Raw genomic sequence first — 27,591 nt, forward strand, 5'->3', positions numbered from 1 at the left:
TATTTGAAACTGGTACGTCAAGGAAAAACTCAAAAACACGGAAGCAGAACTTTATTTTAAGTTTAAAAATGGGATCTGTTACAAAATCTGCCATAAAACATGTAATTTAGTTTTTTGGAAAAAAATAAAAAAAAACGAAAAAAGGTTTTTATTTACAAACCAATCGAAAACGCTTTCGCTCCAACTTGGTGTCTATGGAAGAAAAGTGGGAAATTGTCCGCTCTTTCAAATGGTAATGGCAAAATTTGAATCAAAGGGTGTATTCATCCTGATTTTCGAAGAAAATTTGATTTTTGGCTGTTTTTTGATCGAAAATGAAAGTTTCGGCTTTTGGAAATATTTTCATTGAAAAGAGCGCACGATTTTCGTTAAAACACACTTTCGATCGATTTTTTGAACATCTGCTTCGAAAGATATGATTTTTTCAATTTAAATGTAATTACCAATAATTTAAAACTAAAAGAATTCCTAAAATTCAAATGCCATTGTGAATTACTAAACTGAGTGCACAGGAGTTGTTGATTTGAGTAGGACAAACGATCCAGCAAGTTTTATTAAGATCGGAAATGGTCCGGTTCAAAATCGTATTTTTATGGTCGATTTCGCGTGGAATCCGTCATTGCTTAAATAAGTTTCAAATTTTGAATTATCAAAATTTTAAGTAAAAAAAAAAACACAAATACTGAAAACACGATTACAGCCAAAAATTTCCAAGCTATACAAGAATATATCACACACTAATCTTAAATACACCTCTTCCCTTTAGGTGGTCGCAAAATTTGCTTTAGTTTTTAAATTAAAATTAAAACACTTGCTAACCAAAGTGATCCAAAATGTTGGAAATGAAACATTAAGCATCTGTAACTCTTCAAATTTGTAACCAATTTCGATGATTCTTGTTGCATTTGAGTAGGAAATAAGAAGAGTTCTGGAGTTTTTTTTTAAAAGGTATAATAAACTAAACCAATATTCCAGTTTTTTGCTTTTAGGGTGTTTTTGAAACCGCCTTGAGTCAGGGGTATTAAAAAACACCCAAAAAGCAAAAACTGAAAATTTGGTTTATTGGACCTTTTCAAAAAAAAAAAAAAAGCTCCAGCGTTCTTGAACTTAGGGCACATGGGCAATTCTCTGAGAATTAGGACAGTGATCATTTTTTGAAACGGATGAAATCGAGCGTATCTATTATATGATCAAAGAACTATTAAAATATTCCACAATCTGTATCTTGAAAACTCTCGTTAATTCGGATCTCCGGATCAATTACCCATTTTTTATTGGTTGGACTTGTAACACAAAAAAATGGGTTACGTAAAATAAGCATTACTGAAAAATCACAGTTTGTTGGTCAAAATATATTTGGCAGTGTAACCAATTTTGTGAAAAACAGTTTTTTTTTGAAAAAATGAATAAAAATAAAATTATTTCGACTATAATTTTAAGTTGCAAAATCAAATTTGCAAAAGAAAAGAACTTAATAAATCGATCAGAAAATTTATTCTCAAGGTAAAGATTTAAAACCATTTTAACAGCCTTTTTGTATGGACAGCTGCCAAAATTGTATGGACAAACTATCCAATCCCATTATTCGCTCTACAGCATTACCATGACGTTCTCTATTGAGAGATTCCTACTCGAAACTAGGTGGCCGAAGGCTTGATTGTTGAGGCAATCGCAAACCTCTTTTTACACCTAAGCTTCCATCCACCCCGAGATTCGAACTGACGACCTTTGGATTGTTAGTCCAACTGCGTACCAGCGACTCCACCGAGACAGGACCCAGGGAGACGACTCCTACACCTGGACTGAGCTATCGACCTAACCCTTTAGGTTAGACCTGGGCCAACATTTACTTCCCCATCCGACAAATCTCGTCTCAAAATTTGCCACCGGGACCTTCTGGGATCGAACCCAGGCCGACTGGGTGAGAGGCAATCACGCTAACCCCTACACCACGGTCCTGGATGTGGACAAACTATAATGCAAAATTAATTCTCTGGTCATAGAAAAAGTACACACACAGTTTCATCCAAATTAAAAAATCCCATTTTTTTATTCTTAGTAAAATTGCTTAGGAATATTTCAAACGGGCCAAACATTCAATATTACGCTCATTTGAAATTTTAGTCTTGATTTGAAAATTTTCGAAAATATTTTTTTCGAGAAGATCGGAAAATTTTACGAATGATTCATATTTTAACATTGTAAATCGGATAATTAGTTGCTGAGATATCGACATTAGAAAATGGTGGCTTGTTTGGGTGAGACTTCGAAAACATCATTTTTTCCAGTTTTTTAACATTTGCATGGCAATATCGCAGCAACTAACGCTCGAATCAACAAAGTTCAATAAAGCAAAATATAGAGGATTTTCTCAGCTTTTCAAAAATATTTTTTCTAAGGTGGGCAAACATGGGCACTAATTTTAAAAAATGAAAACTATTTTCGAAAAAGTTTCCAAAAAATGGCTTTAACTTAGAAACGGTGCACTTTATCAGAAATTCACTCAAGTACTTTTTGATTGCAAATTCGATTTTACATCGAAAAATGAAGTTGAAAATTTTTTGCGACCAATATTCCGATTTTTAAAAAAAAATCTGTATTGATTCAAAAAATTATAACTCGGTCAAACATTTTCTGCCCATTTTGAAAATTTCTGAAAAGATGGCATTTGATGTCCTCTAAAACATATCAAAAAATAAAAAAATAAAAATGGTGTTTTTTTTTCAAATCAAGTTTTAGTGACAAAAAGTGAAATAAAAAATCACCAAAATTTTTCTTACCGTGTATCATTTTTTTTCCAGTGCAGTCCATATCCATACCTACAACTTTGCCGAAGACACCAAATCGATCAAAAAATTTCTTCAAAAGATACAGATTTTTGATTTTTTACATATCATTTTTGTATGGACAGCTGCTAAATAATAAGTACTACACACTCTTGAATTCTGATTGTAGTAATTGAAAAGGAGCAGTCTTTACTCTACATGTATTAATAAAGAATTGAATTGAATTGAATGGAAATTTTTAGGAAAATTGTATGAACAAACTTATGATGCAAATGGCTTCTTTGGGCATTCAGAAGGCACCAAAAAAGTTTCAACCGGATTAAAAAAAAAAAACAAAAATTAAAATTAAAGAAAAAAGACCGATTCCGTAGAGAACTGCTTTGCAATAGCAATCACAAATGCATGAGACAACGTTAGTGCTTTTATAATTGATTTTGTTTTTGCCTCAGATTTTTTGTCCTTTATTTTGGTTGTGGTCAACAGCTTAATTTATTTCAAAAAGTCTCAATTCGATTGCGAATAAAAACCTTCATTCCAAAATAAATTATATCTCCCTTTGTCATTTTAAGAACTGTTTTTTTTTAAGACTGAAAAATCAAGTCTCGCATATTACAGAAATGTCAAGAAATCCCCCAAAAATTGAAAGAACCTCTATTTTTTCAACATTTTCATTTTTAAAGCCACTGTATTGGAATTAGGGCAATGGTCAATATGGTTTTTTGACCCGTTTTCAAATATACGGTTTTAATAAATGATTTTTGCATACCATCCTGCATTTAACGTGAGGCTTTTTGCAACATCTTATAAGCTTTAGTTTTGAATTAAAGTTAAAAAATCTCATAGAAGAGACGTGTTTTGTCTTCGACCACTTTTTGATACGATTCAAGAGCTTCGATGACAACATTTAAATAACGAAATGTAAATATATGTCCAAAAAACTTACACCCTTCTTAAATATCATTTTCGACAACATGTCATTTTCCTCTGATAACATGTCTACAAAGATTCATTAAAATTTGAAAGGTTTGGTACAACTAATTCCTTATTTAGCATGGAATTGCTCTGATACAAAATTTGAGAAATATAAACAATTAATAAAATTAAGATAAAAAAATGCAAGAAATAATGAGTGTTTGACAAAAAGAAAACTTTTCTGCGTATAAAATTTTGTTTAGAAAAATCATGGTCTTCTTCAAATATATTGGCCCTTAATAAAGATATCACTAAATAAAGATAAACCTGTAACGTTACCAGAAACTTTAGATTCTGTAAACTAAAATTTAAAATAAATAGATACTTTTTGACCCAGAGGAACTCACCGATATCAATGGTGCCGCCTTGCTGCGCGTTGACCGCAATCTTGGCCAGGGCCTCGTTGAACAGGTTGGAAGCCGCCGACGCTCCATGGAGTGCCTTCAGGTACGCTTTGCCGGCGCTGATCAGCTGTCGCGCTCCGGGGTTGAACTTCTCGAGGATATTCTGTAAAAAAAAAGAAATATAGAGAGTGAAATTTAAATACAGATAGTAGAACACCCATGCAGCCATTTGTTGGCATTCAATATGAATTGTTGAAAAGCGTGCAGTAATTATGCAATCAAGCCGTATCATTCAACCACACCGTAATGTCATGAGGATCAGCCGCGCCGGGGGAGCTTTCAGAATTATAATTATAATAATATTCGCACGGATTAATGGCTGCCTCAGTAAGTGCCGTTGAAGCCACCTGCCAGTCACTCAGGCCGAGTTCCAGGGTCAACCGCTCGACGTGTGAATTGGAACGGCTGATGATGATGAGCATAATAACATAAACATGAGGCAAGGGGTAAAGCCGGTCGAGGAGCATGAATCAACTGTATCAACAGGCTATTAGCGGATTCGCGCGCCCACGACCGTCGTCATCATCATAATTACCATTAACCAACTCATCACTAGCCAGCCAAACAGCCACCCTGCAGGTTGACAGTGATGTTGTGGTAAGCATCTGATGAGGGGGATCATCATCATTGGTGAGAGGTTTGTTGAAGAACCTGTTGGGCGGGTTACTCAACTGATGTGACGAAAGTGACGTGGGAAGGTAATTTGAAAATAAAAAAGTCAAATCTTAAATTAGGTTCAGAAAACTTCTTGAAAAAATCTTCAATATAACCTACAAACTGTAATCAGAACAATCTGTAACGACATGTTCAGCTCAACGTCGGCACACTATTTCGGAAAATTCAATTTGCCGTAATCCTTTCACTGAAACACGCGACACTCATAAAGCTTCCTACCAAACTATATATAACTTCCCGGAGAGTGGTAAAAGCAAAAATAAGCTCAAGATTTCAGCCACTTGATGTCCTACTACTCATGAGGCTTCTTCTGCCTCTTCTTCAAGCATGTTTCCCTCAATGAAAGCGCTCTACTTATCGCATTGCTACGGCCTCGAAGCACGTCGCCCGCTGCACATCCCTAAATACTCCAGGAATGCTACTGCTGCACACCCCTGCAGGAATAACCCAGACCTGAAGCAGACGGGCTCCGAAGCGGGTTGTCAGACGTAAGAAGATTACGTCAAGTGAAAATCTATTTACGAACTTTGTGTGTTGCTTCATGTTCAAGGGTTTCCACCGCACATCGACGTTATGCAATTTCTGGCTGGGAGAACGTGTAATGAAAAGTTGGTGAACTAAAGAACATATATGACAAAAAAAAATAAAATCCAAAAGTGTCGGAAACAGTCCGGATATTGAATCCTTCGTGCTCTCGAAAGGTGAGATTTTGCAGACAGGTTTTAACACCACCCAACTCACAGTAACGAGGGATGGGTCTACCCTGAAAATGAGTTAAACATGAAAAGTGTAGACTACAGCTCACTGAGTCGTACCTTTCATTGTAGTAACGGTCGTATGACGTACCGCCTTGGTTACCTTTGTCCATTTTTTAGAGAGGTTTAGGTGCGATTTGGGGGATGAGGGTGGAACATTTCGTTCTTTCTGTGAAACTGAATGAACACGTGAACTAGAATATGAGCTTCAATGAAAAGCGGATTTCGTGCTCGGTTGAATGTTATTTGCAAGTGGTGGTTGGACAAATCGAAAAACAAAATAATTTGTAGGGTTTAATTTTAATGGAAACTTTGAATGCTCATAATAATTTTCATGTCATTTAAATTTCATTTTTTGCCTTCCTCACCTTATTGAGGATAGGCTATAAAATCACTCGAAAAACGAAATTCTTAATTTGACCTCCTAGACCTCCTAGAATCAAATTCTGAGCAAATGTCTGTGTGTGTGGTGGGATGTTGATAAAAAAAAAAATTACAAATCACAATTTAAAAATCATCTTTTCACAACGAGATCCATAGAACATTCCGAAAAACACCCTTTGAGTGAAATTATAAGTCAAATATTCATGTATATTGCCGATAAATCGTTCAAATAAAAAAAATGTTGAAAAGTATTACTTCGACGTCGTCGTGCTATCTTGTCGCACCCGCCATTTTGACGTTCCGAGAAAAACGCATTTTAATGTTTGACCTTGAATATTCAAAAACGAGAGCACGCAATGTAAACAATAACAAACACGTTTTGTTTGGCTCACCATTCTGTGCATTGTCCCAAAGTTTGGTTGAAGTTGGTTGCTGGAGTCCCGAGTTATAATTACAAATGTTTACGGTAGTCTAGCTTGTACGTGCGACAAACGCATCCTGACTTTCCTGGCCTGAAATCCCTTTGGCCTTTTGTCACACTTACATCAATTTTCATGGAGTGACAAGATAGCACGACAAGATTGAAACTACTTTCATATGTAAAGTGACAAAAATGCACGGAGTTTTTTCGGTTTTTGTTCAATATCTCAGGATTGAAATCGAATTTTGGGGATCTGTGAAGGTCAAAAGGTGAAGCATTGTGATCTGCACAAAATGGCGTTCTTAACTCAATTTGGCCCAAAATGCATGTACGACAAGTTAGCACGATGGCGACGACTTGTCAAAGCAAATGCTGATAAGTTCAACTTTTCAGCACCCATTTCATTGCTGAAAAGTAGAACTTTTCAGCATTTATATTGAAAAGTTTTGCTATTCCATTCTGTTATTTTTGGTACAGAAAAATAGGTCATTTCTTCGGTAAAGAATTACAGGAAAAGTAAATAGTTTTACGACGGAATTGCAAAAAAGTTATTTTCAGCTATTAAAAAAAATTAAAAAGCTGCAAAAAAGTTATTATTCAGCTATTTCTGCCCACCATTGAAAAAACGGCTAATATCCACTTTTGGCAAAAACGAGATATTAGCACTAGGTGGTAGAGGAAGTTCCGAAGCATCTTCTGAAACTTGAATTTCACTAAAATAGTGTTTAGATTTGGCTGCCGATGCGAAAAACCAAACGGCTAATATGCCACTCTTATGGGAAATTGCCTTGACGGAGATTTTGTGACAAATACTAAAACGCGTTTATCTCGGAATACTTGATTTGGCATAATAGCCGAATTTCCAATTGTGGGCAGATTTGTTATTGTTAACATTGCCTGCTCTAGTTTTTGTTTATTCAAGGTCAAACATTAAAACACGCTTTTCTCGGAACGTCAAAAAGCGACGCGCGACAAGATAGCACGAAAAGGTCAATTTGTTAGTACATAATAGTATTTTTTTAATCCTATTGTTTTTGATATTGATATTCCAAATCAATTTTGTTGCAGTTGACTGTTTCTCACTCTCCAACTTTACTATAATTTATGAGGTATTTCCTCATTCTCGTCACAAGTCACACACTCCTGACACTGACGATGCTGTCCAACGATCCAGCTCGACAAAAGCCTTTGCAGACCTACTGAACTAGTGCAAGAATGTGACAGGGCAGACCTCTTTTTGTGCCAGGGAAAACAAAACTTGACTTACCCAGCCATCGGGGAGGAGCTCGGTGAAAAATGACACTCATAACTCTTCATAACCAACACAGCAGAAACACGAACGACTCATCTGAAATGACACAATTTGCTCAAAGGTCTGCGCGAGTTAGTTGCGAGCACGTCAACCTCTATTTCCAGATTTGTACCCGGTGGCGCGGTGAGAATGCGAGGAATTTTCCCATTTTCATCCAAGACCTTGCGGAAATGAAGAAACTCTTGTGTCGAGCCACAAAAGGTGGTGCCAACATAAAGCATAAATTATCGCATCTTCATTTATTTAACCTCCCCCTGCTTCAGCTTCAGCGCTCCCTTCAACTCAAGTGCGCAGAATGCCAATCGAGATGTTCGAGACGTCCTTTCGAGGGGGGGACCAGTTTTCCTCTGGACTTGAAACAAAGTGCCACTTGGGAAGTCGACGTCGTCAGCGCAGCATGTGTGACGTTTTTCGAAAGAGGTTCACTCGGAAGGTGAGGGGGATGGGTGAGAGGAGATCTGCCAACACCTGATGATGATGGCTGGCTTACTGAAAGGATGGCTGGATGAAACTATAGAAATAGGGTAAGGACAGTGTTGTCAAAAAAAAAAAATCCTAATATTTCCAGACAAAAAGTGCTTAAAAAATGGTTCTGTTGAAAACGGTTTATTTCAATAAACCGAGTGATAGTCACTGTATTTCTTACAAATTCCATCCTAGAAGTGAGCAAATTGAATTAATTACATCAAATTGATCATAATTGAGGTTTCTTCTATTGTTTCATTTAAAGAAATGCAAATAAATGTTTTTGAACTAAGTTCATAACATTTAGAAAAAAATATTAAAAAATGAGGTATTTTTTTGTAGAACGATTAAAAAAAATCCTAATTTACTGAAATGATCGTTCTTTATTGTGTAGTTTTTCAAATCAAATTTTCTAAAATACCGCTTAGTCATTTATTTTCTTTATTGATCCTTTGCAAGTCAAATGTAGCAAAAAAAGGAAATAATTTTCATAACATTTGGGTTTGCAAAAATCAACCTGTTTTTTTTCTTACTTCAATTAAATTATTGGTAATTTGGAGTTTTCTTCAAGTCCACTTATTACTTGCAAAAACGTTGAGTAGAATGTTTAGCAGATTTTAGGAAATATAACTATGTTAGGCAAAGATTATAATTTCGTGAATATTCATGCTTTATTTAAGCTTCTCTTATTGTGGGTTTAGGGAGCGTTCTTTTATTACGTAACGCAGTAGAGGGCGAGGGGGGTTCGGAAGCCGTGTTACGCTCCATTTAAATTTTTAAAATTTCTATCGAAATTTTGTTACGAGGGGGAGGGGGAGGGGGTCTAAAAATCCGATTTTTTGCGTTATGTAATAAAAGAATGCTCACTTAGCTGATAGCTGAATTTTCTGTCACCTTCTCACGGTCGTGGATAGGCCTAGGGGTGCGCAATTTGTGTAAACAAGTTTAATAAGAAGAAAAATTATGACTGAAAATTTTAATCTTTTATCACACTTCTTCAACATCGACATAATTTTTCAAACATCGTTAATTTTTATATAATGTTTAAAATATGTATTTTTTCTTGAAAAAGTTTCAATTTTAATCACATGAACACCCCTAATTCTGGCTCGATGCCGCCATCATGCGACCACGTGCTCCGTTTGTTTGTCAACAAAGCTGCAGCTGGATGGTGAGACGAAGTGAGGGGTTTTGACATTGTTAAGCCCGCATCTTACCCGCCGCCTATTTCGACGTCGTTGACCAGATGGTCGGTTTCAACGACCTTTTCCAGTTAGGAACTGAGCGTACAATAATAACATAATCAAAACAAAAAACAAACATTTTTTTAATAAAAAAATAGATTTCAACAAATAAAAATATAATACTTTGAGAATCCAATAAACTTATTTCAATGTCTTCTTTTTTTTTCTCCAAAATTAATAGTATTTTGTAAAAAAAAGTTTTTTTTTAAAGCCATAGAAAATTGCTGTGTAAATAAACATTAAACTAACTATTTAATTTTAAAAAAAATCATAAATTTTAAAACCTGATGAAAATTATTAGCAAAACCGTTAACATAATGTTCAAACTGATAGAATAATTGTGAATCGTCCAGAATTTAAATTTCAACGCCGAAACCTGCGAAATGAGTTCCATTTTTTGTTAGATTTATTATTTTCAATCTACCTTAATTTTTTTTAATTCGACGCTGTCATGCTATCTCGTCGCACCCGCCATTTCGACGTTCCGAGAAAAACGCATTTTAATGTTTGACCTAGAATAAACAAAAACGAGAGCACGCAATGTAAACAATAACAAACACGGTTTGTTTGGGGAGCGTTCTTTTATTACGCAATGTAAACAATTACAAACACGGTTTGTTTGGGGAGCGTTCTTTTATTACGTAACGCAAAAAATGGATTATTGCCCCCCCCCCCCCCTCGTGACAAAATTTTCATACAAATTAAAAAAAAATGTATGAAGCGTAACATGGCCTCCGACACATCCCTCCCCCCAACTGCGTTACGTAATAAAAGAACGCTCCCTTGGTTGGCCATTCTGTGCTTTGTCCCGAAGTTTGGTTGAAGTTGGTTGCTGGAGTCCCGAGTTATAATTACAAATGTTTACGCTAGTCGAGCTTGTACCTGTGTCAAACGCGTTCTGACCTGAAATCCCTTTGGCCAGTTGTCGCACTTACATCAATTTTCACGCTGTGATGGCACGACAAGATTGAAACTTCTTTTATATGAAAAGTGACTAAAATTAACGGAGCTTTTTTGGTATTTGTTGAATATCTTAGAATTGATATCGAATTTTGGAGATCTGTTAAGGTCCAAAAGTGAGGCATTGTGAGCTGCACAAATTTGCAACAAGTTAACACGACGGCGACGATTTGATTTGACCAATTCTCAAAGGAGCGTTGGCAGCACTGGTCATCATTTCTTGGGAAACGCATTCCACATAGCTCATCTCTTCTTTAGCTTCAATTCACACACGTAAAACTTGAGACAAATTTCAGTCTCACTTTTTTGTGCAAATGCAAAAGGATTTTTTTTTGTTCTGCCAAAAAACAAACAGACTACATCATCTCCCCAAATGGCTTAGAAAAGTAGGGGAAAAATGTGATCCCATAAATTATGCCCTGTTTTCGTGCAAATTCTGCCAAAAGTGTCATTCGGGATTCGGGAGAGTGCTTTGAGTTACCGGTCCATTAACACCCCCCTACTTTTTAGCAATGTGGGTGGATTTACACGTGTGACGTGACCTGACAGTTGGACAAAATGGTACATTTCGTTTATTTATTCGAGGTGAAGGCATTCTGAGGAGGCTGGTGGAACATATTTCAACGCTTTTAGTTTATGATGTTGACAGAATGTAATAGTGGCGTGTTTATCACAAAACTAAACATAAAGAATAGCGAATTTATACTGGGAATTTCTACACCTTCTCGAATGGTGTCACAATTCAGACAACAAAAAGCTGCAAAGCTCCCTTTCCAAGCTGCTCCAGAATGTTTGAGAAGCTTCGGCATGTAACGCTTTTTTTTGTTGCTTTTCGCTTTCCCCGTAACGAGTACACAAGGATTAATCTGTTTGCTGTTCCATTTTATGCTCGAGTCGGAATCGAGGAAATGCGCGGGAAAAACACTACAGTCTGTGAGTGTTTCCCCCGGTTCATTGAATCCAAAATTGATTGAATTCTGTCTGACATGACGTGTTGGAAATAAATGTCGATTCCGGATGGTTGTTACGGTGAGATACGGAGCAGAATTCGGTACAAAGTAGAAACATTGTATGCATTGGAATACAGAAAGAAAAAAAAATTATAATACACACTTACCTTATAAATTCCGTCGACCAGTTTGATGATTTCCTCGGTCTCCATTGTGAATCCTTTTTATCTGATTACAACAACTTGTTTATCGTTAAACCTTTGTCGCTTCAACTTTTCCTTGTCAAACAACTCCGTACTCGAGTTGTAAACTCTATCAAGCTCGATTTTTCGTAACCTTGCAACACGTTTGCAACAATTTTTCCCTTTCGTTGCACTTTGGCTAGCACAAATCACACAACTTTACTCATTAATTTTTCACTCAGCTTCACTTTACTCTTTTTCCCCGGGGTTGCAGGGTTGCATAAAACTTTTGCAACTCTGATTCGACTAGTGGTAACTTTTTTCCCGTGAATTTCTCCCGGATCGGATTCTACACGGTAGTACTAGCGGCGGATTGAAACTTTGTCGTGTGTTCACGGGCTTCAATCAACATCAACCAAACGGGGCTGCTTCTGGTCCAGCAAGTGCGACTAAAACGGATTATGTACACCCGGGCTGTTGTTTTTGTTTCTTCACTTTTGTACAAACTATTTACAGCTTAAGAAAAAAAAACCGCGCAAATCACTCTCACTATGGCTGATATTTTGCTGCTTCTTCTTGTTGTTTTCTCCGTGCTAGACAATGTGATTGTCGGTGCCGTTGTGTTGGTGGTAAATTATGACACTTGTACCGCTGGCATTTGTGGTCCCGTCGAGCACTGCCGAGCGCCGGTAGGAACTCATGCTAAAGATTTATGCTGCGTGCTGCGAAAAGGTGAGTTCTCCCGTCGTGCGAAATGAGTGGGTGTGTCGTTGTGGGTTCAGCGAAATCTGGAATGAAATAAATGGAAAATGAAACAAATGAGTACGTTGTAATTAATGTTTTAACCCATAAGGGCAAATAGTTTTAATAATAATTTTCCAAAGAATCTGATAAGTATAATAATAAGAATTATACTGCCCCTGATCGCATAAAGGTCCCATATGCATTTTCATCGTTTTTAAGTTATTGATGCAGTTTGGTTCAAAATCGTGTGCTCTTTCAGAAAAGCCTATGACATCCACTACTTTGTTCTAGAAATCTGGAGGAAATCCAGTTTTTCGCGAAAACTTAACACGTAGCCTTATGTGTGGGACAAACTTCAAATGCGTTTATCTTAGCTTGCTGATTTTGCATATGGGACATTTATGCGAACATGGGCAGTATAGACCTTTAAACATAAGATAAAAATGATTTTAATGAGAAAAAATAATAATCATTTTGCTGAATATAACCTGAAAAATCTGCCAGAAATGAATTAATTAACAACAGCAACATGATTAAAATGTGTCCAGTAACTTTGGTATACTTTTATCAAATTAATTCCCTGTTGCTATTTTCCATGTTTTGTGTTTTTTTCAGATTTTTTTACGTTTTACATATAAAATCAATATATTCACTTATAAGTCACATGAAAATGCTTAAAATAACAGACTAAGATACTTTTTTTTCTCATTTTTTTTCTTTTTGCTTACGAAGCATTGAACTACACATTATGATGAAACTGAAAATGCAATTTTTCAATTGTTGGTCAGAGAAAAAAGTTCATGTTAAGACTTTTTTTATAATTTTTATCATTCTTTTTATCAGGATGTATACAATTTGAAACAGAAGCAATATATTTTCACGTAAATTGCAAAAAGATATTAGGGTAATTCTCCGCCAACTCACACAGCAGTTGCCCCGAGCCCTCTTCGATTTGCGTGAAACTTTGTCCTAAGGGGTAACTTTTGTCCCTGATCACAAATCCGAGGTCCGTTTTTTGATATCTCGTGACGGAGGGGCGGCACGACCCCTTCCATTTTTGAACATGGGAAAAAAGAGGTGTTTTTCAATAATTTGCAGCCTGAAACGGTGATGAGATAGAAATTTGGTGTCAAAGGGACTTTTATGTAAAATTAGACGCCCGATTTGATGGCGTACTCAGAACTTTTTAGTGTTTTTTTTTCGATGAAAAATACGTTTTTTTTTTCAGAATTCTGAGTACGCCATCAAATCGGGCGTCTAATTTTACATAAAAGTCCCTTTGACACCAAATTTTTATCTTATCACCGTTTCAGGCTGAAAATGATTGAAAAACACCTCTTTTTTCGCATGTTCACAAATGGAAGGGGTCGTGCCGTCCCTCCGTCACGAGATATCAAAAAACGAACCTCGGATTTGTGATCAGGGACAAAAGTTACCCCTTAGAACAAAGTTTCACGCAAATCGAAGAGGGGTCGGGGCAGCTTTTCCCGATTTCGTGTGAGTTGGTAGAGAATTACCCATTAAGGGTTTTCCTGCTAAACACAACCCGTTTCCGAAACTTCCAATAAAGAAATGAATAAATTCTTTAAGTGCAATACTTGTAAAAACCTGCAAAAACTTATTTCACAATACAAAATCATTCATTTTGAATTAAAATGAGACGGGTTTATCCCATTTCTATGATTCTCATCCATTTTTTTTAAATTAATCATTCTCTAGGAAGTACAACTATCCTTAAATTTCTGTTGTTGATATTTTACTGAAAGAAAGATTTTTTTATACAAAAACTTTTCAAAAAAAAAAATATAATATTATATTTTAAAATTTAATGATTTGAAGATTTAAACATTTTATTAAATGCTACTTGAAGTTATAAATACATGAATATCTAAATACTTAGGACCTTAAAAAAATATATTTAGACCTGGAAAGACAGTATGCGCAACGTGATTTTCGAAAGCTCCCCTTTGCTCCCCACTAATACAACTGCACTACATCTGTAAACATAAACAAAGTAGAAGGCTATGTTCAAGCTCAAGCGTGACATATTTTTTGCTGCTAAAGTGAATTGTTTTGAAACTTTTTGGATCTGTTAATGATAAAGTTTTCGCTGAAAAATTAATTGCTTCGCACTTTTTTTTTGTTTTTAGACTATACGATGGGTGGCCAAAAGAGGCCTTTTTGTTTGAGATTTATGTCAGAAGTGGGTGAAATTTTGTGAATCAGTAGAGCAACCGAATGAAATGGGTAAGATCATTCAATATTATTTGGCAGGTGCCATTCACAGTTATTGATGATTCGTCGCTAACATTTCAAAAAGCGACATTAACATAGGTTTTGCGTGATACTGAAATGTAAGCGCTTACAGAAATGTTACTGGTGAATTATGCCAATCTCGATTTGAACCCTCTTTTTTTTTTAAAAAAAGAAACTTTGATTTGATGTTTTCTAAGTCTAACTCAAGCAACCCACAATTGTCTAATGTCGATATCTCAGCAACTAATGGTCCGATTTTCAATATTAAAATATGAAACATTGGTGATTAGAGCGTCCAATTTCCCGGAAATTCCCGGGATTTCCCGAAAAAAATATATTTCCCGTTTCCCGGGAAATTTGTTAATTTCCCGGGAATTCGCAAAATTCAAGCGGAAGTATACATTTTCCTTAAGAGAACCTAATTTAATTTAATTAATTTAAATCTACTATGCATATTGAAATGATAAGAAAAAATCAGGTTAATTTCAGGTGTATTTCAGATAATATTTATTGTAAAACGGGGTAGTAATGATAAGATTTCATTCTGTTTTTATTTTTTTCCAACTGGTAAGGTTTGTCTCATCATTATTATTTTGTAAAACATGTAGGCTGGGGTAGGCCACACAAGGTCCATGCACTATTGTTGAAAAGAAATGTTGTTCAATAGTGTTCGAAAAATAGTGGCGTTGAAAATTGTGTTTAGCATTTTGGGGTTATTTTTCAACAAAGTATTTGTTGTTAAAATCAGATTTAAAGTGTTCAAATATTACAAAATCACTAAGGTTGCTGATAAGTTTATAAGAATAAAAATTATCAATGTGTAAATTTCCTGAACTTAGTTTATAAGCTTTTTAACAATTTGCATATAAATTTTAGCTAAAATTGAAAAAAGTCAAAATGTTCCCTAAAAATCGTTAAAATGGGGTTTGTTGATATAATTACGGTCTAGAACAAGTTATTTGCCATGAAAAATATAATTTTTGTATGATTTAATTATATTGTTTTATGAGTCAACGTTATTCTTAAACAATTTCCCTTGAAATGGTAACAGTGACAAATTTAAAAGCATTTTTATGGTTGCCCGGGCAGACGGTAATAACAAAATTCATATCATTTCAATAACAAATACTGTTAAAACAACAAAAAATGTTATGGATTCAACTTCAAAAATCCATTTTTGCATAAGAGTTGAATAACGGTTTATGTTATCATAACAAAATTTGTTATTGGTCTGATTTTGATTGAAAACCAAAACAACTTGGGAATAACATTTTTTCCCGGGCAGACGGTAATAACAAAATTCATGCCATTTCAATAACAAATACTGTTAAAATAACAAAAAATGTTATTAATTCTTCTTGAAAAATCCATTTTTGCATAAGGGTTATGATAATATGTTATCATAACAAAATTTGTTATTGGTCTGATATTGGTAGCCAGCCAAAACAACTTTGCAATAACATTTTTTGTTATGGAAGAATACCTCCAACTGTTATTGGGATGATCGGATTAGTTGTTAAAATAACAAAAAATAATAACAAAGATTTGTTCGAAAAATAACGTAAAATGTTATTAGTCTGTTATTACAATAACAATCCAATAACAAAAAATCATAACGGCGAATAACAAATCTTGTTATAAATAACATTAAATGTTATTGGTCTAGTATTTTCAAATATCAGAAAATGTTATTCCCAAGTTATTACCGTCTGCTCGGGTTGTTATGGAAGAATAACACCAACTGTTATTGGCATGATCGGAAAACAAAAAATAATAACAATGATTTGTTCGAAGAATAACTAAAAATGTTATTAGTCTGTTATTACAATAACAATCGAATAACAAAAAAATCATAACGACGAATAACAAATCTTGTTACAAATAACAAAAAATGTTATTGGCCTAGTATTTTCAAATATCAGAAAATGTTATTCCATAGTTATTACCGTCTGCTCGGGTGAGAAGCATGGATTTTACTCACTGATTCAAAATTTGATTTAAAAAATAATACTTCTCAACAAAAAAAAATCAATTGATTTTTTTTAGTTCTCCTACCAAATAAAAAAAATCAATTGATTTTTTTTGTTGAAAGACAGCAGATAAAATTAGAAAAATTCAATATTTTTATAAATTTGTATGATTTTTAAAACAAGTCCAGCCATTAATTGACCCCCACAATAATTTTGAACATTAAAGTTGCTGTTCTATAAAATTTTGATGCAAAATGTCAATCAGAAGCAGGATAAGATCAATTTTCGATAAATTTAAAATTTGTCGTGAATTCCCGGGATTTCCCGGGAAATTTGTTAAAACTTTCTCGTTTCCAGGGAATTTTGTAACCCCGGGAAATTGAACGCTCTATTGGTGATTTTTTCCAATCTTTTCGAAAACAATATTTTCATTTTTTTTAAATCAAGACCAACATTTCCAAAGGACGTAATATTGAATGATTCTGGGATTTGATCTTTTGAAAAAAATATCGGATTTTGATATACCAATCGGAATTCAAGCACCGTGCGTCTTCGCCGTAATGTAAAAGAAAGTAATTTCTAATTAGTTTAATCAGTTCGTCAATAATGCATTTTTTTGTCTAGCACTACGCTGATCATCAAAATACAAAAAAAATACAGTGAACTCACATTTTAAATTTAAGCCAGATCAAAAAAAAAAAACTAGGAAATCATGTCTACGATTTAAAATCTCAAGAAAAAAAAAAATATGGAAAAATGCATTCAATGATCTCAATTAATTTCACGACAAACAAGTTTGCTTTAATGATATGTGTTTTGTGTGGTATTCTAAAATCCTTACTCTGTAAATATTTGATCAAAATTATTAACAAAATGTATTAGGCATGGTAACAAGTTATTTGATTGATTTTAGCTGGGAATAAAAAACAACGAAATAAAAAAACCCTCTTCCCTTCTATATTTAAACGATAACTGATTTAAACAGCTAGGATCAACTACTATCTCATGAATATTAATGATAACCTCCTATAGTGCACGCAGTTTTCCCAGCTGCATTTCCCGTTCGTTTTTTCCAGCATATTCACGCACCACCTCACACTGCACTGCTGCACGGTTCAAGCGTGCCGCACTATCATCCCATAATTACAGTGCTGCCAGCAGAGCTTGTCAACCAAGGACGCACTCTGTCAGGCCGCTTTATTTGCAGTTTTTTTTTTGTTTTTGCTCACTCTCCCGGACTATTTTTGCGAGTGATTTCATCCGTAATTTAATTTAATTAAAAATAAGAGATGAATTAAACCATGCACGGGCCGACCTGGGCCAAGCTCCGAGCTTATGAAGGTGGTGGGGCAGCAGCAAAAAAACGTGTGCAGCATTAATAAAACTGCGGGACGGATTTTAGCGGCATTCCGTCGTCGGATGTATAATGAATGGCCGGGTCGAACGGACGAGGACATAATGGCAGGCGGGATTAATTTAGCATGGAGAGGGAAAAATAAGCTTGAACTCGATGAAAAATTATTATTTTATGCACGTTATGTGCAGTGCTGGTCAGTGCAGATAGGTTCCTTTTTTCGTCAGATTCAATTTTTGCTAAATTTTCAATCCGAAAATCTTAAATGGTACAACGATAAAAAACAATTTGAATCGATTGCAGTTGATCAGGACTTCAAAGGATGCACTTTGAAATCAATTATAAGAAGACCACCACTTCATTAAGCTTGACCAGTTACTGTCAATTAAATTAAAATTACTCATCCAAATGTCAATTAAACGATCAAACGAACTGACAAACCCGCGCTGCTCATCCTGCTCACTTCAACCACACCCCTAATGGTCAAATGTTCCATTCATAATTAATTGATCAGCGAGAGCAGTCCACTCTAGTTCTGTCCAGAGGAGAAATGTGCTCTCAAACGCACCTAATTCGAACTGCACCGTTTGCAGCCCTTCAATTAGGGCGTTGCGTTGCATGAATTGAACGCAATTCGGATTCAAGTTCGATCCAAATCGACTACAATCTCCCAAATTAGAGTCAATGTCAATCCGTGCCAAACGAACCGTTTTGTTTAGGGCCAATGCCAGCCTAATTGAGCTAAACTAGAGATTCGTCTGTCTGTTTTCGGATTTTGGTGCAGGGCCTTTTTGGGAAGCCCTTGACGCGGATACGACCTGCCGAGGAAGTGGACTCTGCTTGGAAAGGTAAAATCGATTGCGTTGGATTGAAATGTGAATGAGATTTGCTATTTTCTTTGGTCTCATCACGTTGATACCTCTGTTGTTAGTTAATTGCTTCCTTTTATTAATTCCAATGAGCACAGATTCTATTCTATTCTATACGAAGAAAAATCGAAAACATGTTCTCCTACTCATCAAACCAATTTTACAACCTTAGTTGCGTAACAGCAAATTCTACTCATTTAAGTCACGACAGCGGACAAGTTGAAACAATTTGCAATTCAAAGCTTCTGATTTAATCAACTTCTTCTTCAAAAGGCGACATGGAAAAACGCAGAATGAGCTCACCAATCGAAGGTCGTTCCAACCCCGGACGAACTTTTAATTAATTCTTTTGTAACACATTGTACCGAAAATCAAACTCCCATTCAACCTTTCATCATATGCCACAAACTTGATGAGAAAAATAAAAGCCAAACAAAACACCCAACATTGCAGCACGTGTGCTGGAAGTGACGAAACTTTGAAGTCATCCAAACCGTTTAACCGAGATATGCGAAAAAAAACTTGCAGGTTCAAACACTCAGATTTGACCTTTTCTGGAGCCCAGAAAGCTTCGTTTACACCCTCCCCATTTGTCGACCATCGACGAACAGCAGGTTTGTTGAATCAAGCATGATGACTACGTTGTTTTTCGCTAGAGCAATAATAGTGGCGAAATTTTTGCAACGTTGGATTTTTTTTTCTATTTTTGTTGACTAGTGTAATAAATAAATAAACATACAGACATGCCTCGGTTTAGCACCGCATATGGGGGATGCAAAACCGAGGCGTGCATAACCGAGGCACAAAGCTTATGGGATTTTGGCTATATGGGAGACATTGGCTTTAATCGTACGAAAAATCATGCAAACATCAAAAAATTATAGTGTTTTGAAATCGGGAAGATGTCAGCTATCCATTAAAATTATTATTTCATGAAAATTTTCACAAAAATACGTATTTTCCCTGTATTTCGAAAATGCATTTTTTTTTCTCTAAAGAAATCAAAAATATATTGTTATTGCAATATGGGTATCAAATGATCAGGTTTTTTCATACATTTTGGATGTAATAACAACATTTTTAGAAAATACTCAAAATTTTCACAACACTACGTCTTTTTGAAAAAAAATCTCCAAATTTCAATTTTTACAATATGGGTATCAAACGATCGGGATTTTTTCATACATTTCGAAAGTTATTTAAAAAATGAAAATACTCAAAATTTTCACAAAACTACGTATTTTTGCAAAAAAATTATTTGATTATTTGATACCCATGTTGTAAAAACTGAAATTTTGAAAAGATTTACAAAAATACGTAGTTTTGTGAAAATTTTGAGTATTTTCAAAAAAATATTGTTATTACATTCGAAATGTATGAAAAATTCCCGATCGTTTGATACCCACATTGTATAAACGGAAATTTTGAGTATTTTTTTCGAAAATACGTAGTTTTGTGATTTTTTTAAAATATTTTCTAAAAATGTTGTTATTACATTCGAAATGTATGAAAAAATCCCGATCGTTTGATACCCATATTGTAACAATTGAAATTTTGAGTATTTTTTCGAAAAAACGTAGTTTTGTGAAAATTTGGAGTATTTTCTAAAAAATTTGTTATTAAATCCGAAATGTAAGAAAAAACCTGATCAATTGATACCCATATTCCAATAACAATATATTTTTGGATTCTTTAAAGAAAAAAAATGCATTTTCAAAATACAGGAAAAATACGTATTTTTGTAAAAATGTTCAAGAAATAATAATTTTAATGGATAACTGGCATCATCCCGATTCCAAAACACTATAATTTTTTGATGTTTGCATGATTTTTCATACGATTAAAGCCAATGTCTCCCATATAGCCAAAAACCCATAAGCTCTGTGCTTCAGTTAAGCACTGGGCCGTGCTTAACTGAGGCAGCTGAACGGTGCAAAACCGGGGCAGTGCAAAACCGAGGCGTGCAAAACCGAGGCATGACTGTATCCGAAAAAAAAACAAAAAAAAAACTTTTTTTGAAATTCCGTCGTGAAACTACTTACTTTTCCTGTCATTCTTGAACGATGAAATAGCCTACTTTTCTGTACCAAAAATAACTGAATCGAATAGCAACACTTTTCAAAATAAATGCTGAAAAGTTCTATTTTTCAGCACTAAAATTTCACTCAGTGTGTGTTTTTTGGAATTGCAAAAAATGTTGTATGGAACTCGTTGCAAAATTTGATTTTTTTTAAGCACTCTTCGTATTTATACAACTCGGTGAACCTCGTTGGATAAATGTACGACTCGTGCTGAAAAAATCCTCTTTTTGCAACTTGCTGCATAAACTACTATTTCAAAATTGTTGCTTTTTTTGATTTTTTTTCTGTATTTTTTAATCCGGCTGAAAATTTTTTGGTGCCTTCGGTATGCTCAAAGAAGCCATTTAGTTTCATTAATTTGTCCATTTTCCTTACAAATTTAACAGCTGTCCATACAAAAATGAATCATGAAAATTCAAAAAATCTGTATCATTAGAATGATTTTTTTTATCGATTTAGCGTCTTTGGCAAAGTTGTAGGTAAAAATAAGGACTACACTCAAAAAAATGATAATTTCACTTTTTGTCACTAAAACTTGATTAGCAAAACAAAAACAAAATATTTATTTATATTATTTCTGATATGTTTTAGGGGACATCAAATGCCAACATTTCTGAAATTTCCTGAATGTGAAAAAAATCTTTGACCGAGTTATGATTTTTTGAATCAATACTATTTAAAAAAAAACGAAATATTGGTCCCAAATCGAAAATGTACTTTTGTGAAATTTTGATGCAGTGTACCGTTTTCTAGTTATAAGGATTTTCAGGTAACTTGTATGAAAATAGTCGCAGTTATTCATTTTTTCTAAATTTGTGCCCATGTTTTCCACCTTTGAAAAAAATATTTTTGAGAAGCTGAGAATTCTCTATATTTTGCTTTTTAGAACTTTGTTATATTAAATATGCTTACCGTGTATCATTTTTTTCAGTGTATTCTTTATTCATACCTACAACTTCGCTGAAAACACAAAATCGATCAAAAAATGCCTTCAAAAGATACAGATTTCTGAATTTTCATGTATCATTTTTGTATGGACATTTACCAAAATTTTAGTGAAAATTATATGGACAAACTACTGATGCAAAATGGCTTCTTTGTGCATATCGAAGGCACCTAAATAGTTTCAGTCGGATTAAAAAAACAAAAATTTAAATTAAAAGAAAAAGATCAATTTTGTAGAGAATTGCTCTTTTTCGGACCTGTTTGTAGGAAAAAGTATTTTGATTGCAAAAACTTTTATAGATTTAAGGATCATCCAGTAATTCAACACCCAACTGGCAGTCGCATGATTGTGATGCATGGCGGCATGAAAGTATATCAGAATCTGCATAAAATCTGTCCTCATGCATTTTTTGCTATATAGGGGTATGACATTTTTGCCCGTTACCGACAATTATTGACATTACCGACGGCTGATTGATTGTATTGGAGAAAAAAAATTAAACAGAACGAGGATTGAGTCATCAACTTCTTGGTTATAGGTCCGACACGCTACCACTGCGCCATGGACGTTTGATGAATCGAGAGGGACAGAGCACCTACATAATCTTCTCTCTGGAGTGTTGCTCGGGGACGCGCCATCATTATTTGTGTTGGTGAGAACTGCAGATCGCTGACATGTTTACACGCGGGCAAAAATGAGCTATTAACTTGCTGCAAAAACTGTTAGAAAATGTAACATTTTCTGCAGCAAATCCACTGTTGCAGATTTTTATATATATTTTTCCTTTGGGTGAACTGATGTAGCAAATTTGCTCAGGCCATTTTTAACCCTACCTTCTAATCTATTTAATTGTGTATGATAAAATTAGTAGGAATTTTGAGTTGGAGTTCTCTTAGCCCCCATATATTTGAACCTGAACCAGCTATTGATCGATATTAAAAATTGAAATTTTATTTAGGGAATAAAATTGTTTTTCTTTTAATTTCATTGCTTTGTTTTCTTCGGAATAAGGGTTAAATTTTAAACTTGAAAATCAAGTAAAAATCCATTGCATTTATATGCTTCTCAAATTTTTACAAAGACAAGACATTTTGGTTTTAAAATTATAGGCATTGTATCATTTTTTTGGAGAACTTAGGGACTAAAAATTTCCAAAATGATTGATTTACAATTTTACCCAAATTTTATTTTTAAATCGATGCCACGAATGAACTGACAACTCAGATAGATTTCAGACTGTATACTTCTTCCGATTTCTCTAGAGTCTATGTTTTCTAACGAAGATGTAACAAGGTATTTATGCATACAAGAGAACTAAAAAGTATGTTTATATTGTTCAGTAGATTTTTCAGAGATTTTTTTCACTATAGATGGGATTTGATATTTTTCACCACTGTTTAACATTTTTTGTTACATAGATTAGACTTTTGCCTATAGATTTATTTCCGGAAGATTTATAATGGTCCAATAATAAGAGATATAACAATTTTTCAAGCGATTTTTTTTCTCAGTTAGGTAAGGACCATTTTTCGATATCTCGTAATCTCATAACTATGGGTGGTACGAATTCTTTCATTTTTCTGGATATTGACAGAGACCCATTTTTCAGTGATTTGTAGCCCAAAACAATAAAGTGACAGAAGATTGATGTCAAATTTAAAACATGAATTTTCATTTTAATATTTCATGTTCTTTGTAACTTTTTGTAAAGCAGCCAAAAACAAAAGAGCGATGTATAAACATAAAGGTTTGTATATACTTTTCACGAGTTATCTGAATTTTACGAAAAAGTATTTGAAAAAGTGATGATTTAGACCATCTTTGGCCAGTTATAACCCTTGAAACTCAATCGTGTGATTTTGAAAGCATTTTTTCGGAAAGTTCAGCACATTTTGCAAAAGAATGACCCTTTGGGGCATTTTTGTGGCCATTTTTATTTTATCACTCCAAAAAAATAAAAATATAAATTGGTAATTCACTGCCAACTCACACGAAATCGGGAAAAGTTGCCCCGACCTCACTTCGATTGGCGTGAAACTTTGTCCAAAAGGGGTAAGTTTCGTCCCTGATCAAGAATCCAAGGTCCGTTTTTAATATCTCACAACGGAGGGACGGTACGACCCCTTCCATTTGTGAACATGCGAAAAAAGACATCTTTTAAAAGAATTTGCAGCCTGAAAAGGTGATGTGATGGAAACAGTGATCCCCGTGCACCGCGTTCAACCGCGTTCTCTGTTTTCTGTACTCGATCAAACACCAGCACCGCGTGTGCACGCGTACAAGCAAACCTAAACTCTGCCGTGTACAGTCTGTACGCGCACACGAACCTCGAGTTTAAAACCGAACCTTGCACCCCGGGTACAAACCCCGTGCAAGCCGACGACGCAGAAAAGAGACAAAAATAGTTCCCTCACGCTCCCTCTGCTGTAAAGCGGTGTTTCATTCTCCGCTGCAGTCACACTACAGTGTTTGCCACAGAGAGAGTGAGAAGCAGTCATTTTTTCGTCTCTTCACACGCTCTTCGCTCGCACGGCGTTGTACCCGAGGTGTGCACCCCGTGTTTACACCGCGTGTAAACTTGAGTGCGCCGTGCGGGGAGAACTCGAACATGGCAGCCTGGTGTGTTTGAGGTTCATCTGCACTCAAAACTTGTACGGCGTGTACGGCGTGCGCGCGTTTCGGGAAGACTGGATGGAAATTTGGTGTCAAAGAGACTTTTATGTCAAATTGGAGGCCCAATTTGATGGCGTACTCAAAATTCCGATAAAAAACGTATTTTTCATAAGGCGTCCAATTTTCCCGGGTTTTGAATATCCCGGGAAACGGGAAAAATATTTTTGAAATCCCGGGAATTCCCGGGATCCCGGGAAATTTTTTTTATCGGTAATTAAATCTATGTTTTCATTATATTTGTTATGTTTTCAAGTTTAAAATCATAGAATTAGCTTAATAATATTAAATAGTGATAATCTGCACTTCAATCTAAACAAGGACGACAGTTTTTAAATACCCTATAAGAAAATAAAAATTGATAAAAATCAATTTTGTTCTTTGTGGTGTTTAGATTTTAAATCAAGTACAATTTTTAATTCCAATTTCAATATTTTTTTTCGATTTGCGGTTAAAATGACATCAGTCTTCATGAAAATATTTCCTTATAATTTTTTTATCTGACAAGAGTAAAACAGTTTTAAATTTTTCTATTATATGTTTTAAAAACAAAAAACGATAACAAATAAAATTATACCAGTCAATGTTAAATTTTTGTATAGTTATGAATTCATTGTTTTATATAAAACATATTTAACAAATTAACTTCAAGTTAATACCGCCAACCGGAGGAAAATCGGGTCTAAAGTCTGAACAGATACAGGAGATTTTAGAGCAATACATTTGGAAATCTGTGTACTAATTGTTTTGTTCTGTTCCTGTTTTAACCGAAGTCATCCCAAACTTTTTTTTTGCTTTAGTAGCATTTGTCCTTATTTGCCCCAGATGCCGGTGTTTGATTAAAAATATTTTAACATGAGATTTTGTTCAAATTTCAAATCGTAAACATACGTAAATATATCCATTCTATTTAAAAAAATAAAAGAGAATAAAATTAAAGCGCTAGGCATTTTGTGGACTTGGTAACTAAAATTATAAGAAAATAAATGCTGATATTTGCCGAATACAAATTTAAATTAATTTTATCGATTACTTAGTATTCTACTATTTCCACAACAAAATCTGAATTTCCAGAACAAAATATGATTATTTTTTTCAATTTTGGGAATTCCCGGGACAAATTATGGAAAATCCCGGGATTCGGGAATTCCCGGTTTTGGGAAAATCCCGGTATTTTTGTCCCGGGAATTCCCGGGATGGACGCACTAATTTTTCATCGAAGGGAAATTAAGGGAAATTTAATGTACTTTTCGAATCCACATTAAACCAGGAGGGTTAATTTTTACATTTAGAACATTTGTTTTCATTTTAAAATTTCGTGTCTTTGTCTAACTTTGCAGGGTTATTTTTTAGAGTGTAGCAATGTTCTACAAAATTGTAGAGCAAGCAATTACAAAAATTATATAAATATAAGGGGTATGCTTACAAACATCACGAGTTATCGCGATTTAACGAAACATAGTTTTGAAAAAGTTGGTTGTGCCAGTCATGGCCGTTCTCGCGACAGACACGAACCGCTAACCAAAGAGAAACGCAAAAAGTAACCTTTTCAAAAGTTTTTTTTTTTTTTTTTTGTTAAATCGCAGCAGCAAACCCCTTTTATTTATATATCTTTTTTTTTGTAATTTTAATAACTTTGTAGAACATTGTTTTATTTTTAAATATAACCCTATAAATTTACATAAAACGCGAAATTTTAAAATGCAAAAAAATTGCTCTAAGTAAACTCAGTGTGAATCGTATGACGGAATTATTCATTCACCTGAAAGGCAACCACGCTCACCACTGTTCCATTGACTCCAGGCTCCATGCATTTTTTTTCTAATAGAGCAGCTATTCATATTAATCTTCCGTTAACCGAATGTTCTTAAGGCTTACACTCAAATCATAGACCTCAGACATCTTATGTGTCTTGACAGCTGTCTTGACAACCGGTGCGATCCAACGTTCTGCTAGCACATCTTCGCCAGGGGTCAGCTATAGAACTAAGAAAGAAACGGTAGAAAGAAAAAACTATTCTGAACATTCGAAGTCAGAAGAACTGACAATATCGCCAGGTCTAAATTCTCAAAGACCATTCCCTCCAATCACCATTTGAACTCCTCGTCAAAGAACCAGTGTATTTCGACACATCGCGTAAGCAATTTTTCTCAATCAAATCGGAACCTGTCCTAGCAATATCCACTTCAATTCCCACCCAACTTTGAGCAACCTCTCAGCAGGGTGCAGCCTGTCGTCGCGTTTCCAATCAACGTTCGGTTTTTTTCGCGTAATTTTCATTCCGTTCGATTTCCATTGAAAAAAAAAATCTCCTACTGCTGTTGCGACAAGTGCGCGCAATTAAACACTTGTCTTGACCATTTTTTTGTGTCGGTTTGTTTGGCTGGGTTTGGACCACGCTGGATGCAACATTCCACGCTCGGAAAGGGACAGGATTGGCGTCCCCATGATACCCTGGCCGTCGGATTAAATGTTCTTTACGCGAGTAGTTCAACCATTTCGTGTACCGGAGAGCAGAGAAAGCGAAAACCATGAAAATTCATAAAAACGCATAAAAATGTACTCGGATGTGCACATGTCTCTTGAATGCATTTGTGGCACTGTAAAGTTGAGTGACGTAAACTTTTGTTTCAAATCAATCTTTGCACTAGGGACGTGGAGTCGAGCATCCTCGAGAGGGGAGGGTGTCTGAAATATCCAAAAAAGTGTCATTACAATTATTTTCTCATTTTTAAATTCTAAAGTTCGTCCACATCACGGTCCCATACAATCCTACGCGTACGACAAAGTTTGTCATGTTCCGAGGCGCGAATGCCAGTGCTGCTGCTGCTGCGTTGTGTTGGCAGTAAGTGACTGACCCAGATCCCGAGTCACAACCTCGACCGGCGTTGTACAGATCGTGGACGGACGTGACAGCCATCAACGGCAGTGTTGTTGCCCTTTGGATGGCTTTCGGGATGCCTCGGCGACAAATTGTCCTCGGACGCCGTCTGGTCAAGTCTCGTGACGGAATGCTTTTGTGGCAGGGTTGGTCTGTGGATTGCGATGCAGTCATGGAATAATTTCAATTTCAACCAATATTATCACTTCGACGTTGGCGTGCTCACGTTGCTTTTTGACGTTTCGGGAAAAACTCGTTTTAATGTTTGCTTCAATTTCAATAAACAAAATAAGCACACAATGCAAACAAT

At 35.1% G+C, this 27,591-nt stretch overlaps 1 protein-coding gene across 11 annotated transcripts in view; it reads right to left on the reverse strand.

Moving 5' to 3' along the window:
• Nucleotides 1–27,591, reverse strand: part of LOC6039483 (zinc finger CCCH domain-containing protein 13) — a 215,511-nt gene that overhangs the window by 15,263 nt on the left and 172,657 nt on the right. For all 11 annotated transcript variants that reach the window (XR_005278191.1, XR_005278194.1, XR_005278190.1 and 8 more), the window contains 2 exons: nt 11,496–12,298; nt 4,106–4,265 (listed from right to left, as the gene is read on the reverse strand). Coding sequence is in view for 5 of the 11 variants with exons in the window: in XM_038259587.1 (XP_038115515.1) it covers nt 4,106–4,265; nt 11,496–11,540 (205 nt within the window). In the remaining 6 variants the exon portion in view is untranslated. The remainder of the gene's footprint in view (nt 1–4,105; nt 4,266–11,495; nt 12,299–27,591) is intronic.

The sequence above is a fragment of the Culex quinquefasciatus genome, chromosome 3, assembly GCF_015732765.1.
Source record: "Culex quinquefasciatus strain JHB chromosome 3, VPISU_Cqui_1.0_pri_paternal, whole genome shotgun sequence".
NCBI lineage: Eukaryota > Metazoa > Arthropoda > Insecta > Diptera > Culicidae > Culex > Culex quinquefasciatus.